The sequence below is a fragment of the Rhinatrema bivittatum genome, chromosome 15 (assembly GCF_901001135.1).
Source record: "Rhinatrema bivittatum chromosome 15, aRhiBiv1.1, whole genome shotgun sequence".
In the NCBI taxonomy this organism is placed as follows: Eukaryota; Metazoa; Chordata; class Amphibia; order Gymnophiona; family Rhinatrematidae; genus Rhinatrema; species Rhinatrema bivittatum.
In genome coordinates, this window is record NC_042629.1 from 75,368,747 (window position 1) to 75,391,021 (window position 22,275).

A 22,275-nucleotide genomic window follows, 5' to 3' on the forward strand; every position below is an offset into this window, starting at 1 on the left:
TCGGGCCCTGTCCTACGGTTTTCATTTGCATGCAGCACTGAACGAGGCCCAGAGAGAACAGTCGGTAGTGAATGGCTGGCCCAGGTCCCAGGAAGAGGTTCTTCGGCTGAAAACGTGTCCCTCTTCTCCGTCCTGCAAATGTCTTTGAGGCGGCCTAGCTGAGCTGCTGCTTGCTTAAGAGTCCGTTCTCCTCCTTCTCTCCACAGATCTGGCCGCCTTGACCCTTAACGATGGCTCTAGTGGAGCCTCCGATCAGGACGCCCTGGCCCCCCTTCCGCACCCAGCAGCGCCCTGGCCGGCCGGGCAGGGATACCCTTACCAGTACCCACTACCTCCGCCGTGTTTCCCACCAGCATACCAGGAGCCTGGTTTCAGCTACGGAAGTGGCAGCGCAGGTAGCCAGCACAGTGAAGGTAAGCGGCGGGTGCCTGCGTGCCACGTGCATGGGAAAGCTGCTAACGGGTGCATGCCTGTCTGCAAATGCAACTTCACTTCCTCTTTGGCCATTTGCTTGAGTTCCCAAGCCACGGTGTTGTTTGTTTTCATGTTTCTGGACCGGATGCATGTGGGTCCAGTGAAATTCAGTTCAGCAAAGGTTCATTACGGCCCCTGAACGTTGCCTTCTGGCATCCAGATTGATTCCATCCACCCAGGGCAAAGGTCTGGCAAGCCCCCAGTGCTTTTCCCAAGGTCAGCCGCAACGTCTGATCCTCTCTCCTCCCCTCTCTGATTTGGGAGGAATATCTTTCCACCATGACATGAAAACTGGACGTCATCCTGCTGCCTTGCACAGACTGGATGGCGATGTATAACCAGTTTTTTTCCTTTTATCAGGGAGCTGGTGGTGCTGAGGCTGTTGCCAGCTCTGCTCCTCTTGGTGAGAACGCCCCTCACACACAAACTCTCACCCACACACACTCTCTCACTCTCTCTCTCACACTCTCTCTCTCTCACACTCACACACACACACACACTTTGCATCCATAAAATAATTGAGCAAGGGACTGCCAGAAGCTCCCTGAAGCTCATGGTTACTCTGAGAGGGAAATGGTCGTCTGCATTACCTCATGCGACTGGATCGACCAGCAAGAAACCCTTGAGCAAGCTTAGGGTTTGCCTGGTATTCCCTGGGGCAGTGGGGTAAAGGTTCAGACCCTGCGGCACCTCCTGCTGTACAGTGCTGGTGGGGGAGGAAGGATTTCCCGAGGAGACGCCATCGTCAATCTGTCTTACAGCGCTAAAGAGAAGGTAACTGAAACAGGAATACCTCACACCGGTGGTGGTGGGGGGGAGTGGAACTGGGGGTGTTTAGTGCTTTTTGCTACAAGTAAAACGTGCTCGGGCCTTGGGTTTAGTTCATCCAGCAGCAGCAGGGTTAATCTCCACCCACCTGCACCAAACAATGGTCCTACAAGATACCCTCCCGAAAATGATGAAACTTAACGAGGCCGAGGTCATTTCCAGGCAGGAAATCCCTGCCGCTGCATGGCATTCACTTCCCCACCTTGTTCTCAGTGCAGACAGCAAGAGAAAAGTCTCGCGACCTCTTGTAGCGTTTAACCTCTGTCTCATCTCACAAGCCTTACGGGACTAAAAAAAAAATGGAGGGCAAGTATAATCCATGTGGTGAGTGAAAGGCCCTCTTATAATCCTATGATACCTGGATGACACTTACAATCTGCTTTCCAGCTCTGTGGCCTTATCCTGGTATTAACACAGGAGGGATCTCACGTTGCTTTGATTTTCGGCAAATAGAGATTGGCTGGGCATGCACTTTGGTGGGATGAGGTCTTGACTGGGAGCTGAGGGGAATACAAAGCACCGTTGCTGGGCCTGAATGCAAGACGTTTCTTTAGCGCTAGGATAGCACGAGTTGGAGCTCAGTGGGGAACTGAAGCTTCCTGAGCAGCCTGCCATGTCGCTTCTGGATCCAGGGATGATAAACTGGAACACAGACGGGGAACACATGACATCATAAAGCACGCCCGTTTGGGGTATATTATGATGTCACAGAGCTCCCCCGCTGTAATGACCTGAAGGTCATTCCCAGTTTCCCTGGCCACTTACTCTCCATTTCATGGTCACTGCGGAGGATTTGTCTCCTGACCCCCGGAGGCCAGGCTGCTGTGTTTCGTGCTTGTAACTGTGTTATCCCTTGTTTTGTTCTGAGCCAGCCTTAGACTGAAGGATGAATGAAGGGAGGTGGATGACACTAGGGCGCTGGTAAGCTGGAAATGTCTCCATAATAACCATGTACAATGCATATCACAGCATGACCATCTAGACTCCTCCTTTCCGTGATTGTGGTCAATCCTCTGTCTGTCCCTCCAGATCACGCTCTCCCCTGACCAGTCACGTTACAGCTTTCCCAGATGCTCCTGGAAATGTTGTGGGGGACACACAGAACTCTGCAAAGCTCCAGGGGAATGGAAGCCTATGGCACGCTCACCTCTCACCTTTTTTAAAATAATTTTCATTGGCTTTTTGGAGTGGGTAACATCGATAGTCTGTGCCGTGAGAGAGGTCTCGTACATGTAGAAAACACTCAGTCATTCTGGGTAGTTTGAGCGAGGCAGGACAAGTGATCTCCTGCCCTCAGTCGCTCCCTACATTACATACAGCCCGATCCAGTAAAGTCCGTGGGAGAGCGGACTAACGCCCGCTCTCCCGGCGCGCGCACCGGCCCCTCGCCGGTGCGAGCAATCCAGTATTTAAATTAAGCGACGCAGTGCAAACGAGGAAAAGGAGGCGCTAGGGACACTAGCGCGTCCCTAGCGCCTCCTTTTGGCCTGGAGCGGCGGCTGTCAGCGGGTTTGACAGCCGACGCTCAATTTTGCCGGCGTCGGTTCTCGAGCCCGCTGACAGCCATGGGCTCGGAAACCGGACGCCGGCAAAATTGAGCGTCCGGTTTTCGGCCCGACAGCCGCGGGCCGAATTCAAAAATTTTTTTTTTTTTTTTTTTTACTTTTTTTTACTTTTGGGGACCTCCGACTTAATATCGCTATGATATTAAGTCGGAGGGTGCACAGAAAAGCAGTTTTTACTGCTTTTCTGTGCACTTCCCTGGCGCCGGAAGAAATTAGCGCCGACCTTTGGGCGGCGCTAATTTCTTAGAGTAAAATGTGCGGCTTGGCTGCACATTTTACTTAATGGATCGCTCGGGAATACCTAATAGGGCCATCAACATGCATTTGCATGTTGAGGGCGCTATTAGGTGCCGCGGGTGGGCCGCGTGTTTTCCTCCCCTTACTGAATAAGGGGTAAGGGAAAACACGCGTCCAGAGCAGGCTGACAGTGCGCTCCGACGGAGCACACTTTACTGGATCGACCTGATAGAAAGCACGTCTTATGATGTAAGAGACATGTCTCCCAGGGCAGGTTAATTTCTAGAGTGTTAGGGAGGCACAGGTCGCCCAAACGGATTCTAGTTTAACCAATAAATAAAGGTTGATGAGCCGATCAGAAGGTCTTTATCCAAATGCATTGCAACAAAACGTCCACAAGGTTGAGAGAATAAGCAGTCAGAATGGAGAATGAGCACCCCCTCTGTGCTTTGAGAAGCTGATAACTTCCTTTCAGCCTTTCTAGCTGAAGCAGGAGTTAGGTTTTCCCACACGTCAGTGCTCCCTCCCCGCTCCTTCACTGGCTTCTCTCTTCCTCCGTCTCTCGTCTCTGCCAGGCTGCATGTGGCGCCATCAAGTTCCGAGGCGCGTCCTGTACGCCCGCGCTGCCCCGTCATGTGACTGCGCCAATGCTCAGATTATTGTTAAAGCGCATTTCACGCGATGCAGCCTGCGGCAGAAAATGACTCTCTGCCTGCTCCTGCCCAGCTCGTGTCCCCCTCTGCCTGTGCCCCGGATCATTTGTGCCTTCTCTCCCTGGTCACTCAGTCATGTAACTAAGGTTTGCTTTTTGTTTTTCTTCCAAATCCATTTGGTTAACAGAAGGTTGTGCTGTGGACCTGTTTCACTAAGGCTTTTTTTTTACTGTTGCATATGAGAGAAAGTGTGGTGACGCCTGGTGACAGAGAGGTTCCCGCAGGCAGCCTGCAGCAGCCACCGTTACTAACATTGGCCTGACCACTCGCTTACTTTTGGTGACCGTCTGGAGCCGCACCATCCAGCAAAGGAGACTCTCGGGGTTTAATTATTTCTTTAGTATTCTTGGACTCGTATCCTGCCTTTCTCCCAAGGGACCAAGAGCGCTATAGAGCAATCCGACGATAATGAATTAGAAAAGAAAAAGGTTCAGAGCAACATGATAAAGAGAAGGCAATACAAAATGCAATTTAAATCCAACCCCATCCCCTGAAGCAGCACAAAACCCCCGCTCTGTCATTGCTCATGAAGGGGGTGAGCCCAAGAGGCTGGCAGCAACCCCCCCCCTCCCCCACCCCCAGAGCTGGGCCAGCTCTGACGTCACACCTGATGATGACATCTGCTTGCACTGTGATGTCATGCAAGCCACTTTTACTAATATAGAAATGGAAAAAGAGCATCCGGCCTATCTAGTCTTCCCATCCACCTGCACAGTCCCTCCCGCGCCCTCACAGGTCCCCTGTGTGTACCCCAGGCTTGCTCGTCTCCATCACCTCCCCTGGGAGGCCGTTCCATGCATCCACCCCCCCCCCCCCCCCCCCCAGTGTTTCCCCAGATTGCTCCCGAGTCTGACCCCTTGTTCTGGAGCCTCCCGCGCATGCCTCTTCCTCCGAGACTTGGGGGAACGGCAGTGAGAAGCTGCTGCTGCCCGGAGAAGTCCAAACAAATCCACGTGAAAGTTACAAATCAGTTTCATCTTGTGTAAATCTAATTCCATGCTCGGGCTCGTTTAGAAATGTTGAGGCCCGGGGTGTAGTCTGAGGTGACCTTGCTGCCTCCCCTTTCTCCTTTGCGGACTTCTGTGTTGTCCCAAGTGTTTGGCAGCCATCCTGGAGGTGGTGGCTTGCTTGCTTTTGCAGTTCCTTGGCTGCCGTGAAGCGCGTTGCAAGCGAGGGGGTTGTATTCTTTCTGTACAGCATTGAGAGTGTGCACATCCCTGTACCCAGGTTCCCCTAACACAGGGGTGCAATGACTAATAACATAAGCCAGCAGGAAGGGGAGAAACCTGCCTGGAAGCTCTCTGAGCATTGACGTCCCGTGCTTTCCACCCCTGTATGACTTATGCTTCCCAGTCATTGTATTCTTGCAATGATGTCTCTTGCTGCACAGAACGACGCAGTGTTTTTGGGTAAATGTAACTTGTGTGCTGTGTCCCTCTCTGCCTAGGAAGTAAAAGCAGTGGCTCCAACCGCAGCAACAGCGAAGGGCGGAAGGCGCCTGGGAGGGAGAAGGACCGCAAATCAGCTGGCAGCGGCAGCGAAGCCAACCATGTCACCTGCGGCGGCGTTGGACGATGTGAACGGCCCATCAGCCAGCTCAGCCACCGGAGTCACGTCTCCGCCACTCACAGCCAGCACAGCCACCACTCGCACGGACCTCCGGGGGTTCCGCCCCTTTACAGCCTGCCAAAGATCGGCCCAAAACTCTACGGGACCAGCGGCCCCCCTGGAGGGCCCCCAGTCCGAGAACTTGGCTCGGTGCCCCCCGAGCTAACAGGGAGCCGGCAGTCCTTCCAGAAGGCCATGGGCAACCCTTGTGAGTTCTTCGTTGACATCATGTGACAGGAAGTGCCTTCACTCTCTTCCTCTCCGGCTTTGATGGTCTTGTTCGTCTTGCATGGAACACTTTACTGACTTGCACTGGTGGTGCAGAGAAAGCAACTGAGAAAAATCTGGGACATTTGCACCGCCCGGTTCCCTGTCTTTCAGCTGTGATCTCTCTTGATGAGCTTCGGGAAGTGCAGGGCTCACTTTCAGTGCCACGGCGTTGGCTGATTAGGGAAAGGTGACTCCATCCCTACTGAAGCACCTTCTTACAAGTCTGACAAACGCCAGCTACGATTCGCCACAGAGGGCTCCCTTAGGGTTTACTGTCCTCGTAATGTGCCGGCACAGAGGTTGCACAACCTTTTCACTCCCTTATCGTTGTCACATATCGTTCACATTACCGCACAGTACTTACGATTCCGATTGTGATCCTGGAAGGAGGTGAGGGGACTGAGGTTAGAGCAATGAGGGTGGGGCGTCGAGGGATCTCTTGGGAATTTCTGGGTCTCCACCCACCCTGTGCCATTGACGTTCTGCAACCTTGGCAAGATCTCATTGTTAACTTGGGTCCAGTGTCCTAAGCATTTCCTTCCCTCAGAGGCACAAAATTGGAAAACTCCCTTCCCACATCTGATTGGTTGCCTCGCCCCCTCAGGCAGTAAGAATCCAGCAGGCAGTGTGCATAGGCTCCTTTCTTTTCTCCCAAACTGGGCACAGCAAGTGGCTGAAATCTTTCATTATTGGTTAAATTATTTAGGGAGAAGCAAGGTAGAGCCAGCGTGTTCTGTGCTAGTGGTGTAGGGTGTGTGGGGAAGCGAATGGGAGTAAGCAAAGCAGCCGCACGAATCTACATCTGAGAAGGCCACCATCCCCCTCCAAGTGAAACTGTCCCCTGGGGAGCCCCCTCCTGCCTGCGGGTATCTTCCTGTTTATATGATTTTCCTGTCCCACTCCCTCCTCTTCTCACAAAGCGTAGGCATTTTAACCTGCGCATTAGTTTGTTTGGATGGGCTGTGGTTTCCCTGTTGCCTAGTGAACCACTTGGATCATTTCATTTATGGACGGCGTTTCGTGTTCATGAGTTTCCCATGACAGCCTCCGGTAGTAATGTTGCCCAGGGATCCTAGAGTGTCAGTTGTGCAGCCCTCACAGAGTGGCTGCCAGCACCGGGGGGGAGCATTGAGTTGGAGGTCACTTCATTAGACTGGGCCACGTCAAGGGCCGGAGGTTCACCAGCCCCAGCTCCTCTCAGCTATTCCTCTCTTTCGGCATTAGCCATTTCCGTGTCAGACGTGCATCATTTCACTTTCTCATGATGCAAAACTCCCTGGAGTGCGAGTGGCAAGCTTTAGCAGAGAGATTTCTGTGGACACAACTGGGTGAAATGCCTTAAGGTAGGGGGGCTGACAATATTTGAGAAGTGGAGGGAAGCAGTTTCTGTATCTGATATCTTTCCTTCAAGGGAAAGGAAATACTCCTTATTCTGTACCAAGTACGATGGCAGCTGTTTCCCTGTGTTCCTCACCCTGCATAAACTCAGAGCTTCACTACCACCCCATGTCTCAGGAGCCCCCCCCCCCCCAGTCTGATATCTGATTGTTCCCTGTACATACCCAGATCAGTCCAGACTCCTGGGTTTTTGTCTTCCCTCCAGCAGATGGAGACAGAGAGTCTCACTGACACTGTACATAACCTGAGGTGCCACCTGCAGTCCCTTAGTATTTCTCTGTTTCCAGCAGTTCCCTGTACGTACCCAGATCAGTCCAGACTCCTGGGTTTTGCCTCCCTGCCAGCAGATGGAGACAAAGTTTTACTGACACTGCTACTTAACCTGAGGTGCCACCTGCAGTCCCTCAGTATTTCTCTGTCTCCAGCAGATGGTGGAAGTGCAAAACCTGCAGTCTGAGACAAAACACAAAGCCAGAATTGGACTTTTGGAGATTGCCTCCCAAGGGTCCCTGTCCTGGTGGGGCCATACCCCCTGCTTTCTGAGGTAGATGAGCAGGAGGTTGGGGACCCTTTATTGCTCAGTCCTTGATTGCCAGTGAAGGGCTGAAAGCTGGTGGTCCCAGTTCCCTCGCCCTCAGCCTGCAGCCAGCCTTCATTTTTCAGGGAAGTGCTTTTTTTCCCTGAGTTTGTTTGCCTTCATAAAGTTAAAAAAAAAAAAAAAAAAGAATAGAAAAGAAAAGAGAGCAGTTTTATGCATTTTACTTTTGGCCGGCAGTGGAGCCATGCTCTCTTGAGGGGAGGGTCAAGTGGTTCTTCTTTCTCCCCGATCTTCCTTTTCGGGCTGTGGGGTCTACGAGGGTTTGGCGTCCTCCAGGGTTGCACGCGCGGGCAGACGCGGCGAAGGATCTTTCTGAAAGTTCAGACTGACGATCTGCAAGCACAGGACCCGCATGGTACCGATCCGGCTCTGGCGGACCAGAACCTGGAAGAAATGCAGGGGAAGGCCCCGGCTGTAGAAGGGGATGCTCCAAAGATGGTTTGGCTGTTCCACAAGGAGGATTTGGCTCCCTTGATGCCCCATGTTTTGGGGTAATTGGATGTACAGGTTCCGCAAGAGGACTCAGGTCAGGAGGGTTTAGATCCTGTTATGGATGGTCTGCGGGGCCCGGTGGAAATTTTCCCTTTCCATAAGTTGATCAAGAAGTTGCTTTTTAGAGAGTGGGATACTCCTGACACTGGAAAAGTTGGCAGAGCGATGGATAAGTTATATCCTGTGCCTGAGGGTACTCTGGAGCTCCTGAAAGTGCCAAAGGTGGATGCCTGGGTGTCGGCGGTGACTAAAGAGAACCATTCTGGTAGCTGGGGCTGCAAGAAGATTTTTGAGGTGTCTGCCTTGGCATATGGGCTGTGGTGTGCAGCAGTTTTATGCTAAGGGCAGGTCTCTGCCGGGTTCAGCAGTTGCAGGCAGACAGGGCCAAGTCTGACCTTGAGGCTAAGCGGCTGGTAGCCTATGGAGCCGATGCACGATACGACCTCATTTGAACTTCTTTGAGGACAATGATGTCAACTGTTTTGGCTCAGACTCCTCTGATTGAGGAACTGGTCGGCGAAAGTGTCATCTGTCTTAGCTGGGAGCTTTACCTTTCAAAGGGAAGCTGCTTTTTCGACAAAACTTAGAGGAGAAAATTAAAATTTTCGGGGAAAATAAAGATTATGTTGCCTGAAGATAAGCCTAAAAGGAAAGAGTCTTTGCCTTCGCACTCTCAATTCAGATGCAATAAATGTTTCCTGCTCGGCAGGGCTATCGGTGGCACCCAGAGGCAGTCTGCTGGACGGCATTTGTCCTTGAATCTGTCCTCTCGTGGGCACAGATCAAATAGGGATGGCTCTAGCCAGGGAAGTGGTGGAGCCAAGTCTGCCCAATGATACAAGGCTGGTCCACTCCGCGGTACCGGTTGTAGGGGATCGGTTGACTCTTTTTTAGGAGGAGTGGGCCGAGAATATGTCTGATCAGGTAGAGCTGGGTGTGATAAGACAAGGTTTCGCTTTATAGTTTGCTTGTCCGCTAAGAGATTTGTTAAGTCTCCCCCTGCTCATACAAGAGAGAAACTCGTAGTACAGCAAACGGTCGACTGTCTGTGGTTGCTGAGAGCTGTTCCCAAACCTCTGGAAGAACAAGGGAAAGGCCGCTATTTCATTTATTTTGTTGTTCCCAAGAAAGAAGTAATGTTTCGGCTCTGGACTTGACCAAGGCATATTTGCATATAGGAATCCAAACCAACCATCAAAGAAATCTCTGATTCATGATCCTTTATCTTTTATTTGAATTTATTAATCGCCCATATCTTGGGCAATGTCCATAAAATGCCTGGGATGGCATTTTCAGTTTTGTGCACCTCTGTTTGGTCTGGTGACGGCTCTCTGGACTTTCACCAAAGTGATAGTAGTCATGGCGAAGGCTCTCCGTAGGAAAGCCGCCTTGGGTCACCCTTTTCTGGATGACTGGCTGATTCAGGCGAAGTCAGAGCTCCTTTGTCAGCAGGCAGTGGATGTGGTACTTCAGCTTCTGTGGTCATTAGGATGGATTGTCAATCAAACCAAGAGCCATCTTTCCCCTTCTCAGGTGTTGGAATTTCTGGGGTGTGTTTCGATACCAAGGTGGGGAAGGTTTTTCTTACAGACAAGCGCATATCCAAATTACAGCTACAAGTCCGAGCTTTGCAGTGGAAGCAGATTCCCAGGGTCTGGGATTACTTGCAAGGTCTCGGCTCTGTGGCCTTCACGTTGGCGTTGGTTTCATGGGCATTCGCTCATATACAACCTCTACAGTCTACGTTGCTTTCCCGCTGGAATCCATTATCAGATCAGTTTCATCTGCCTCTTCCTTTCACGGAATTGGCCAGGTCCAGCCTCTCGAGGTCCGAACTGGAGAGTTGTTACTACTGACGCCAGTCTTTCTGAGTGAGGAGCAGTGTGTCAGGACCAGTCTGTTCAGGATCTGCGGTCGGCGGAGGAAGTGTTGTGGTCTATCAACCACCTAGAAATGGGGGCAGTGAGGTTGGCATTGCATGCGTTTCTGCTGCTGTTGAGGGGAAAGCCTGTGAGAGTCCTGTCGGACAATGCAATGACGGTGGCTTACATCAACCGGGGTGGAACCAAGATTCGGGCGGTAGCTCAAGAGGCCAGGAGTTGTTCCACTGGGCGGAGCAGCATCTGGCGCTGTTAGCGGCTTCTCACATAGCAAGAACTGACAATGTGTGAGCGGATTTCCTCAGCCATCAGTAGTTGGATCCCGGAGAGTGGGAATTCTCAGAGGAAGCAATGTATCTCATCCAAAGATGAGGCAGCCACACATGAATCTCATGGCCACCTGCCAAATCGCCAATGCCCCGCGGTTCTTCAGTCGGAGAAGGTAGTGGGGAGCAGAAAGGGTCAATGCCTTAGTTCTGCCTTGGCTGGTCGGCATTCTTCTGTAATGTTCCCCCCGTGGCATCTGGTGGGCAAAGTCTTGCGGCGGATAGACTTCCATCCAGGCGAGGTAATCCGGGTGGCGCCGGAGTGACTGAGGTGATCTCTGTTTGCAGACCTAGTAAACTTAGTGGTGGACAGTCAGTGAAGTTCGCCCATCTGCGGACGCTTCTGCGCCAAAGCCCCATTTATTCTGAGCAGGTGGCTCACTTCTATCTTGTGGCTTGACTTTCGAGAGGAAGCACTTAAGGAAGAGAGGATATTCTGAGGACGTTATTGCTACCCTTTTACAAGCAAGTAAGATTTCCACCTCTTTGGCATTTGTGAGGATATGGAACGTTTATTTGAGGTCTTGAGGGCGGAGCAAGAAGTGGATCCTATGCGGGCCTCCGTGACTCATATTTTGGCTTTTTTGTGGCAAGGCTTGCTGAAGGTGTTGTCTTTTAACACCCTCAGAGTTCAGGTGGCAGCATTGGACTGCCTCCGAGGCAAGGTGCAGGGAGTAACTCTAGCGGCGCATCCAGAGGTAATGCATTTTTTCTCTGGGCGGGGGGGGGGGGGGGGGTGAAACATTTGTATCCTCCAGTTCAGAAGTTGTGTCCTTCCTGGAACTTTAACTTAGTCCTTAAGAGCTTGTGTGCTGCGCCATTGGAACTTAAGAGAGTCACTATTAAGGATCTCACTTTGAAGGTGATTTTCTGGGTGGCCTTTTGTTCGGCCCAAAGGATTTCGGAATTGCAAGCGTCTTGTAAAGAGCCCTTTTTGAGGATTTTGGATTCCAGGGTTTCCTTGAGGACGGTTCCTTCTTTTTTGCTGAAGGTGGCTTTGTCGTTTCACTTGAATCAGTCAGTGGAACTACCGTCCTTTTTCAAGTTTGGATGCTACGGAGCCTCATGCTAGAGAGTTGAGACACTTGGATGTCACGCATGCTTTGAGGTGCCTTGAGGTCACTACCAGTTTCGGCTAACGGATCACCTTTTTGTGCTATGGAGGGGTGCAAAAAAGGGTTGTAAAGTTTTGAAGGCCATGATTGCACGGTAGTTAAAGGATGCTTTTGTTCGGTGTACATCTGTCAGGGTTGTCCTGTTCCCGGAGGGGTTACAGGCTCATTCGACCCGTTCTCCGGCAGCATCCTGGGCTGAATGTCGTCAAGTCTCGCCCCAGGAGATTTGTAGGGTGGCTACTTGGAAAATTTGCAATCTTTCGCGGGCATTATCGTTTGGATGTCCAGGCCCCAGGGTGAAAGGGCTTTGGGGAAAGTGTGCTTCGAGCGGGACTCTCGCAGACTCGCCCCATTTAGGGAAGCTTTGGTACATCCCAGGAGTCTGGACTGGGTCCGGGTACGTACAGGGAAAGGAATATTGGTTCTTACTTGCTAATTTTCCTCCTTCCTGTAGTACCACACATCAGTCCAGAGTACTGCCCAGAGGAGGTCTTGATTTGGAGAGTCCGCTCGATCTGTTATAGTAATCAATCTTAAGACTGGCATAGGTTTTGTATGTAGTCCTGCATGGTTTTTGTTATTGAAGTCAAGGTTATCTGTTCTGAGGTTTCAAATTCCCACTGCTCGTTCAGGGGAATATAACGTGGTGGTTGAGGTTGGTGTTATTTCCATCTCAGCTTGGGTACTCGTCAATACTGAGGGACTGCTGGTGGCACCACATGTTATGTGGCAGTGTAAGTAAAACTTTCTCTGTCTCCATCTGCTGGAAGGGAGGCAAAACCCAGGAGTCTGGACTGATCTGTGGTATTACAGGAACAGAAATTAACAGGTAAGAACCAATTTTCCTGTCCATGCTGTGTGGGATGTCATATGTGACCTTTCTGCCTGTATAACTTTGCTGGAGCCTAGCTCAGGAATCGCTGGCATGTAGACAGAATGCCTGCTGAAATGAAATGTTCCTTGCTCTGGGTGGTGAATGGCACTGCTCAGATGACGATCTGGTTCTATTACTGGGCAGGTTGCAGTGTCTGGATCTCCTATGGGGGACACTTTGCTCTGAGGCACAGCCGTGCCTCCCTTGGGATGGGGCAACGACCATTGAGCTAATCTGGGTGACACTTTTTTTTTCTCCAGAGAAACCACCCAACCCCTGTAGCGTGGAGATACCTCCAACACTACTCTTTACATGGAAAGTTACTGTCTTTGTGATTTGGGGCCCAGCACTGACAGAGGGAGCTCTGTTTCCACACCACGCAGCCCTTTCCTAACCCAGAGAGGAGGCAGCGTCAGGCTCCAGACATAACTTTTTCATGGGGGCATAGAGAAGGAGCAGTGAATTTGTGTGGGCAAGGGCCATTTCCTCCAAGCAATCAAAGTGGTCTAGCCAGACTGGGGGGGGGGGGGAGAGAGCCCCTGCCGCCCCTGCCGCCCCTGCATGGAGCAGAGGCTCGTTCTGAACCGTGCATGCCCACCGAGGGCTCCATGGGAGAGAGACAGAAGCAAGTGCCAGAGAGAAAACAACTCCTGTTTTTCCTTCTCCCCAGGGCCCAGCAGTCTTTTGCACACACAGGGAGTGAATTGTTTTTAACCTGGTTAACTAGTTGAGTCAGCGAGGTTGAAATGTCTTTCAAACACACATTTTGGAGATGCGGCAGTTCTCCAGCAATGCACAAATATATTCACTAAATGCTATTGTTACTGTGTAAAAATGAAAGCAGTCACAGGGGGAATCTGTATCTGCATTTGGGGTTTTAACTGGATAATGATTTGGGGTGTCATTTGAGTACATATGACTTCTAATCAGTGATTAGAAATAATTATAAAGAATTTATGTACAGAAGGAGGAAAATAGTTATGTTGAAAACTGACTAAAGCCCAGACTATCACTTGTTCTGGTCGGAATCCACTGCAGAAGTGGATCTCTCTGAACCGGGACGGCACTGTTCCTTGTTAAATGTTTATTGCATACACTGAATATTTTATTTTGTAGATATTGTATTAATATGCAAGTGTTTGTATAGTTAATATATAGCTGCTTCTGTGTAAATGCTATTTTAAACACTAAAACAAGAGGCTTCTAATTTTATGTGATAATGTTGCAGCTCTTTTATTTGTTTAACGAAGTGGTTTTAGTGTGAGGGCTGCTTGACAAATCAGGACATTTTGCTCACAGCTTCGTTCCCCGCCCTTTGGATTTTGTCCTAGACGTTTTCATTTCATATATGTTTTGGGGCTGGCCCACTGGATCAGAATGAGAGAGGGGGGGTAATCTTCCCACCGCGCTGCAGTAGATGCTGCACTCTCCTGTCCTCCTGTGTGAGATTGGCCTCTCCTCTCTCTCTCTCAGCTAGGAGTGCGCACAAATAGCATTCGTGAGGAGTATGTGAGCGAGGCCGTGTGCAGTCAGTGCAGCGCAGCACTAGATCTGGACTTTATTTCTGCTGTAGCTTACATGCAGTTTGATTCTTCGTCTTCTCTTATTTCATCTCACCAAAAAAAAAAAAAAAATTCTGTCAAAAAAAATTGTCAGTTCTGAATATATAAAAGAGGTGTTTTAACATCAAACAGTACAGGAAATGGAAGCAAACTGTTTGCAATCTGTTATTTGATCCAAAAAAAGGTATCTATTTTCCCACAACAGAATTAGACAATTTTATAATCAAGTGCATTTACAGCAATTAAAGATTCCTACAGCGATGTTGCTGATTGTCTAACCTAACTTTTCCCCTAAAATACGGATGTCATGTAGGGAAGGACAAGGCAATGAGCAGGAGGCATTAAGGATCTCAGTTTATCTAATGTAACAGCACATTGCCCTTCAGTTGTGATCCAGTCTGGAGTTTTCTTTGTGACAGGATTAAAGGTACCAGCACATAACTCTGCCTGCTGATCACAGTTTGCTGACAGCCATGCTGACCCGTTTCATTTTGTAGCCCGATGGGCGTTTCTCACATTGAGCCTTACAAAGCAGGATGTGATCGTGCAGATGCTTCAAGCTCTCCTAGGCCAACGTCATCTCGCTGCTGTCGCTGCCTCTAGCACGCACCACTTGCCAAGCACTTACTTGAAATGCCCGTACCATGACGGAGCTCTGTTAGAGATGGCTGAGCAGTGGCAAATCAGGATGCACCGAATTATCGCTGCATGATGGTTTAGCCCCGCAGTGTGCGCTCCTGTTGAGTGTGAGATGGTGCAGGTCATACGTCCTGCCTCGTTCACATATGCAGAAAGGAGCAGAGGGAGTGCTGAAGATTGACGTCTCTGACACATCTCAAGCTTTGTACGTTAATACGGAGTTTCACCACCCTCTTTACACACTTTAACCGGTTGGGTTTTCAAGCTTGCCACAATTAATATGTACAAGCTAGACTTGTATATCCTAGAGCTTCAATGTACTGGATGCAAATCTGTCTTCTGCATATTCGTTGTGGATTTCCTGAAAACCCGGCTGGTTGGATGTGCCTCCAGGAGAGGCATTTCTCTCAGTTTTGTAGCTGAGTGCTGCGGCTGTCTTGCTGCTCCCCTGGCGGCTCTTCTGCAGTGCTTGGAAAGTAGGAGAGAGTGTTCAGCTCCGGCTTGAATAGTATGATGTAGCACAGAGGCGTGAAAAAGGCTCCCAGCACCCCGAAGATGCTGATGAGCCCAGAGAAGACCTGGAACAGGGGCACTGTTTTCCCTTTGGATGTGGTGTAAGTGGGTATAAAGAAGATCCAGGCCAGGAAATAGATCAGCACAGAGAAGGTGATGCACCTGGCACGCTTGTAGCTGTTCTCGACACTGCGTCCCATGAAGGTGCACATGAAACAGAGGACGGCCAAGAAGCCATTGTAGGAGATGAGCAACCCGAAGCCCGTGAAGGAGCCCTCGCTGCATTCAATCACAAAGGCAGAGGCAGAGATGTTGGGGTTCTCTGAGACAAATGGAGGTGACTGGTGGTACCAGAACGAACAGAGCCCCCCTTGGATGAGGAGATTGAGGAGGACACAGAGAAAGGAAACAGCATCTGGAAAGCACAGGCCAGACAAGTGAAGGGACTTGCCCAGGAGGACCGACAGGCACACGGTGAAGCTGATGGAGAAGAGGGGCTGACGCACTTGGCAGTGGAGCCAGCTGGGTTTCCCCAGAAAAAGGCCAATGCTGCAGCACACGCTGGCCAAGGAGAGCAGCATGAGGAGGCAGGAGCGTCCGCCTGCAGCCTGGACAGCTGGCGTGTGCTGGTGCCTGAGCAGCGTGAGGGAGACTGCAGCCACCAGCAGGAGCCCCAGGACCGTCAGGGCGGCCGCCAGTAGAGCAGGGGCTTCCACCCAGTCCATGTACTCCAGGGCCCTGTCGCTGCATGCTGTACTCTTCTCCTCGGACCACTGACGGCTGGGGCAGGGCGTGCACTTGTAGGGATCTGAAACGTTTAAACATTCCTGTCAGGTCCCTGGGAGCACCTTTTATGGTTTTAAGAGACAGGTGGGGCTGCTGGTTCTGAGCTCACGGCAACTCGAAGTATTTCACTGCAAGATTATTTACAGGCTCCCAGGAAGAAGAGGATGATGATGATGATTATTATATTTCCAGAAACACCAGTGCTGCTGTAACGCTGCCTCACCATCATTGCTAATGCCTTCTGCTGATCAGAAACCCCCTGCCACCAATGCCCTCAGCTGCTTTTGCTTTGAAACTGATGCCTGCTTTTACTGAAATGTTTCTATGCTGTCGTCCCCTCGCTCTATTCATGGCACCGCCGCAGGAGGTAATCCCCACGAGGGACTGCCTACTGAAGCAGCACATGTGGCCTTCAGGAGGTCCAGCAGGAGCACTTTGCCTGGCCAAATAGAAGGAAACTTCTTATTGTTGAAGACCCCCCAAGCCTTCAGCACTACTGTCTCTGGCATGAGCCCCCCCTACCGGTGCCCATCCTGTGCAGGCAGCAACTGAGCAGTTCTGTAATGGCTGAGGGCGCCAAGGACATCCTGGCCCTACGCGTGGCACCACAGAAGATGCCCCCACCACTAGCTGATGGTCTAAACTCCATTATCCAACCCAACAGCCACGTTCATCGAGCTGGAGAAGGATGCAGCTCTCCTTTAACCATAAAGGTTGTCGTCCTGTGGTCAGGAGACTCTGTGCGTGCAGACCTGGGGATCGTTGCCCTTGCCCACCCTGGGTGTGGATAAGGTTAGGGTGCACTGCAGGTACAGCTCTGACTTTATGCACAGTGAGCGCAGACATTCCTGGGGCCAGAGGGGGGGGAGGGAGGGGCTTGCAGGGGACGTGCATTCTGCAGAAAATATGGCACCTTAACCCGGAAAACGTTCCTGCAGCAAAACCAGGTGCAGAGTTGGAAGCTCCTTTTTCTTAAGCAATTTTCAAAGGGAAAGTGTTTTGGTTTTTTTTATCTGTGGCAATTAGTGCAATGTCTGCTGGTGACTTTATATGTCTGTGGGCTGTTTCAAGCTTGCTCGGCTACAGGGTCATTTTAAAAATGTTGCATGCGCAAAAATGCCCTCATACACACAACAGGGATTTTAAAAAGCCACAGAACATGCGTGTGTTTACCAGTGGCCTGTGCGGAATAAGGGGGGGAGCAAGACTTAGGTCTGAAATCCTCCGCGTGTGTACCCTAGGTATCCACCTCACTTTACTGCTGCTCATGAGGAGCTCAAGTTTTGGGGCTCACAGGTCAGGATGAGGGGGTTCGGGTCACGGGGGGCGCCTGCTGGATGAAGAGCCAGAGGCACCTGAAAGACCTCGCTATTAAGTGGACAAAGGGCTGGACTAATTGGAAAACGGCGAATGTGCCTCGCACGATCATGCCTTAAACTTCGTGTTTGTACATGTGCAAAAGCCGCCAGGCTCCTATTGAAGACACATGCGTGCTAGCTGTGCTGGCGAAACCCCTTAAACCGCGCTGGCTGCGTGCGCGCGTGCAATTAAAAATCCCAGCGCCGCCTCCTGGGTGCGCAGGCGTGGCGGAGATCTTACCCTCGCTGAGGTTCTGGAAGGATCCAGCAGCACAGCTCTCGCACTCGTAGCAGCAGGACTGATCATCCTTCACGTGCTTCATCTGGCCGGGCTCGCACTGCTGGGAGCAGTTGGACTGAGGAACCTTAGGGACACCGGCACAACAGAAACTGAGACTGTGACGTGGGTACTGTCATTGTCACCGTTCTGCGTCCTCTCTATCACTCTTAAAAGCCAAGGTAAGGACTTTTAAAGGGGTCACTGCTCTTTCAGGAAGAGCTGATTCTTGTGTAACAGAAACACAGCTTTATTTTTCAGTTTGGATGGCTCTGGTCTACATCTGCCTTAACCTAGCAGTTAATGGACATTAAGTGCTTTTTCCTGCCCTGTATTCTGTTTTTTTTGTTTGCTTTGTGGCTTGGGCAGTCGCCTTGTTTTGCTTGATTGCATCGTAAAATAGCACATTCAGGATTTTGTATCTGCTCTATCCAGCGTTCAGAGTAGGAAATGTCAAATCATTCATAATCTAAAGACATTAAACTACAATTTAAAAAAGCAGACATAGCCTGCATGGATTGGGGATGGAGGGATGCAGTTCTCTCCCTGCAGCAGAACCAAGCTGGCTGGAAGACCCGTATGTGAAATCGTAATTTAGAGTTTTACAAAGTTCTCTTAAAATGCTTTTCTTTGCATGCACAGGGGCTTTCTATGAATTCTTTCTGGCTGTTGTGGAACGTGGGGGCTGAGACCTGGCCCCTGCAGCCTTCAATCACAACGCGCTGGCCAATTATTTCTCCTTTTACATCTCCTCCCCACTCCCTTAGCGCAGTTGTAGCGCTGCTGGCCCTCAGCCAAGGTTTCCTGCAATCACGGAGCCTAAAGCGAGCCCCTCGATCCTGCTCCCTCCTTCCAGGGCCGTGAGTGCTGCCTCCACTGCATCCTCAACCCCGGCAGCGGAAGAACTGAGCAGAGCCCTGCTGCTGAGCAGAAAGGTCCGCCTGGCTTGCTGTGAATTATTCTGGCGGCGGCAGCAGCAGCAGCCTAACCATTTACCTGTCTGTGTTCTGTGCACCACTGGATCTTGCTCCTATCCACATCGATTTTGCCTTCCATGGGATTATAATTTCCAACAGGTAAAAACTCAGGGGTAATGTTACTGCTCCTCCAGCCCCAGGTGATAATTTCATAACCTACTGGTGGCTCTCCAGAGTTGCTCATGTAGATTGGATGGGAGTTAACGGTAAAGTTAAGTTTTGCCATCTGTTCCAGCAGCTGGAAGACACGAATAATGAAATCCTGGAGAAGTAGGTATAATTTACCTGTTGCTGGGCTAGTCTTGTAAACTACATTGCATCATCTCTCTAGGTACCATATCCCTCTCCCTTCAGCTCCTTACCTGCCAGGGGTAGATCTGCGCGTCCTTGGTGCAGTTGAGTTCACCTGCGTCGCACTGAAGGAGCTGATGCAGTGCGTGTGCCAGGGCGTAGACAGCAGTGTAAGTGTTAAACGTTGTGCGGTAGACGGTGCTATCCAATATGCTTGATATATTGGCCAAGGTGAGCATTTCGCATTCTGGGCATTGCTTCCCCCTGCTTATCCCAGGCACACAAACAGCAGGGGGCTCGCTTCCCAGCCCCTGGTTTGCTAGAATACGTTGCACGTACTCCCTGAAGCCTGGCATAGGCCCACTTTTTATAGCAAAGCCAATGACTGTGCCCAGCGAGGAGATGTCGGGAATGGCTGCTACTGATGGCGAGGTCGCCCACTTTTCACTGGCAAGCCAGACTTTGTTGATGATGTTCCTTTGGAGGAGAGCCTTCATCAGCTTCATCACATTGATCTCATTAGCAAATACAAGAGTGACATTGACATGGGACTGGACCAGTCCATCTGCAATCTCGGCCACTCTCTTGGCGCTCTCGGGCTCAGAAGCGTAGCTGGGGATCAGATCTTGGTAGGCAACGCAAATCTCCATAATGGAGGCCAGCTCAGTGAAGCGCTCCACCGCCCTATGCCCATCCTCATCATCTGAGCCTACCACTGCTACCCAGTTCCACTGGAAGCGGCTCACCAGCTGTGCCATGGCCTGCACCAGGCTCCTGTCACTGGGCACCATTTGAAAGAAAGAAGGAAAGCGGGTCCTGTCCCTCAGGATGTCGCTGGAGGCTGAATAGCTGACCTGGGACATACAGAAGGCAGGGAATAAGGTTAAGCTTCCATCCTCGTGCACAGGAAGACCTCCCAATTTGTGGGTTGAATAATGGGGAAGCAGGGGTTAAAGAGAAAGGAAACAGGGTGAGTCTACAAAATATAAAATTAAAATTGACAAAGGAGGGAGGTAGTGATGTTACTAGATGTTTAAAGAAGGGGGAGGGCCACTAACGGTGCCACTCTCACCTGACCTTTGTGTGTTATGAGCACCCAGGTGTATTCATATATAGAATAATCTATATCTAAAAGGCTTGGATTGCTGCACTGTGCAAAGCCCAAGGCCTGTTTCGCACACACATGCACACACATGCACACACATGCACACAGACCTAAGTCGTCGTCCCCCGGCACATGTACAGGCTGTTCTAGATCAGACTACCCGAGCCACGCCTGCCCGACTCATGATCCCACAGGCAGGCACAGGCACATACAAGAGTACACAAGCATGTACCAGAAGCCGTATGGTCACTCAGACGTGCCCGCACAGGCAGGCAGACAGCCACAGACACACAGACATGCATGGATACACACGAACCCACATACAGCCTGTTACAGACCACTGACTACCCGAGCACCCCCAGGCACTTCTTTCTAGTATTACTAGAAAGAGACATCAGGTAAAGGAACAGCCCTGCAGGTCTCCCTGTACCTGGGGGAGTGTGATGAGGTTAAAGAGCCTGGCGAGTATTATGCACTCCTCTGAGCTCTCTGGTCCCACTACAGCCAGGATGCGTGGCCTGTAGTCTGTGTAGTTGCACTGCACCTGTAGACCATCCCCACCGGGGTGCCTGGACAGGAAGCTCATTGCAGGCCGCATGGCCACCCGTGTCTCAAAGCAAGTGTCGTAGATGTCGTAGCCCAGGGTGACCTTCGGCAGCAGGCTGCTGGAATTGTTGATCTCATCAATGGCAAATCTCATGGCCAGGAGCTTTCTGTAGCCAGGAGCATAGAAACTAAAGAAAGACATTAGTAAGGCTGAGCCCCAGAGCCGGACGCATTAATGCTGTCCCTCCTGATTTCCTCAGCTTTTTCATCTTAGACCCGGAATAGGAGAAAAGCCTGGGTGTCTGCAGAGGAAATGCTTACTATACCTGGCCTAAGTCTACAGGCTTTTAACGAAACGGCAAGTCGTCATCGCTGGTAAAAGAAGACCTAAAACTCTCTATGCAGTACATGCACAACTAGGAATTTGGTTCTTCTATAATTATTTCTTCAATGGTGCCCCGGCTTTGCTTCTAGACCTGCAAACATTGAGTCACACAGCGCAATCTAACAAGCTTCTCCCGGCACATCCCATCTGCCATCCCACAGACCGAGAAGCCAAGGCTTTCTATCTGCTACATCAATCAGCTTGAGTCGGTAATCTTAGGGCTTACACACCTCTTCCCACATTTCTTGGCGGGCAGTTCATCCCCGACGACCCTCTTAAATCTCAGAGTACGTTCCTTACCCCCGCGGGGATGAGTTCGGGCTGCTTTTGCATGGCGCTGCTCAGGGCTTACCTGGTACAGGTGGGGATGTCCAGCGGAGGGTAATGCACGCTGGAATGAACGGGGAACATTCCTCCGATCACAAAGTCCCCCGGAGAGCTGAACCTCACAGCCTGGTCATTAATAGGGGTCACCACCTGGCTGCGGCCCCCAACGGGGAAGAGGAGACAGAAAAACCCCAGCAGCTCCACTCCAAGCATATTACCTGCCCCCGGCACCAACACACGGCCTGTGGAAGGTGATTTTCGGGAATAAGACGCCTTATCTGCCCTTCGGCTGGCACTGGCAGGATCGTAAGAGACAGGAGGCCTGAGCGGAATGCAGAGTTTAAAGAGACAGGAGGCCTGAGCGGAATGCAGAGTTTAAAGAGCCCCTGGCTCCATTCCCCGCTCGCTACGCTGGAGCCCGGTGTTTAATGAGGCAGGCAAACGTTTGTGAGCTGAGCTCTGATACTTTAGCATCCAGATGAACTCCCTGGACCTCAGGTACATCCACACCTCGTCAGCCTTTCTGTAAAAGGCAGAAACCCTAGCACCTTATCTTACATACAGCGCTACAGAAACCTTCCCTGAATGCCTTTTTACTTTACTGATGCCGTCTGCAGAATTAGGAAACAGAGATGCTTTTTCCTGTTCCTTATTCATCTTCCTCAGGACGGTTCATTTGGCTTTTCTTTCTAGAAAAAAAAAGAAAGTGAAAAGAGAGGTAGGAAGCAAACGTTCCAATAGAGGATTCAACGAAGGAGGCGTTTTCTATAGAATGAAAAGCTCAGAGCCAAGGGCTCATGAGATAAAGGGGAAGAGAGAGACGCTCAAAGGGAAAGGGAAAAATACAAAATACCAAAATACTTTTGTTGTTTTTTTTACTGAGAGGGAGGAGGATACCTGAAACAAACTTTCAGGAGAGGTTAGAGGAGCCAAAATAATTCCAAAATTCAAGGCTGTGCATTGCCAGATAGTAGATGATGACAGAAAAAGATCAAATAGCCCAACAATTCTTCACCGTTCTTCCTGTCCACACTGCCAGCCCTAGAGCCCTCTCTCCTGATCCTTCTCCCTGCAGCCACCCCTCCCAGGAATGACCTCAAAGCTTTGTAATAATCTCTGTTTCTCTCTATG

At 50.7% G+C, this 22,275-nt stretch overlaps 2 protein-coding genes across 5 annotated transcripts in view; one reads left to right on the plus strand and one right to left on the minus strand.

The window, feature by feature from the left end:
- Nucleotides 1-7,318, plus strand: part of DVL1 (dishevelled segment polarity protein 1) — a 97,542-nt gene extending 90,224 nt beyond the window's left edge. For 2 of the 4 annotated variants that reach the window (XM_029578348.1, XM_029578349.1), the window contains 2 exons: nucleotides 207-413; nucleotides 5,265-7,318. In XM_029578348.1, the coding sequence (XP_029434208.1) occupies nucleotides 207-413; nucleotides 5,265-5,659 (602 nt within the window). In that variant the 3' untranslated portion in view covers nucleotides 5,660-7,318. Of the gene's footprint in view, nucleotides 1-206; nucleotides 414-2,174; nucleotides 2,224-5,264 lie in introns of all 4 variants that reach the window. The other 2 variants (XM_029578350.1, XM_029578347.1) reach the window with 2 other exon arrangements.
- A 7,668-nt stretch (nucleotides 7,319-14,986) lies between these two features.
- TAS1R3 (taste 1 receptor member 3) lies at nucleotides 14,987-21,357 on the minus strand. Its single transcript, XM_029578066.1, has 6 exons — nucleotides 21,170-21,357; nucleotides 20,317-20,599; nucleotides 18,853-19,635; nucleotides 18,510-18,728; nucleotides 17,478-17,601; nucleotides 14,987-15,900 (listed from the first exon to the last, which is right to left on the minus strand). Exons 1-6 carry the CDS (start codon nucleotides 21,355-21,357, stop codon nucleotides 14,987-14,989), a joined length of 2,511 nt encoding a protein of 836 aa, XP_029433926.1.
- Nucleotides 21,358-22,275: the final 918 nt, after the last annotated feature.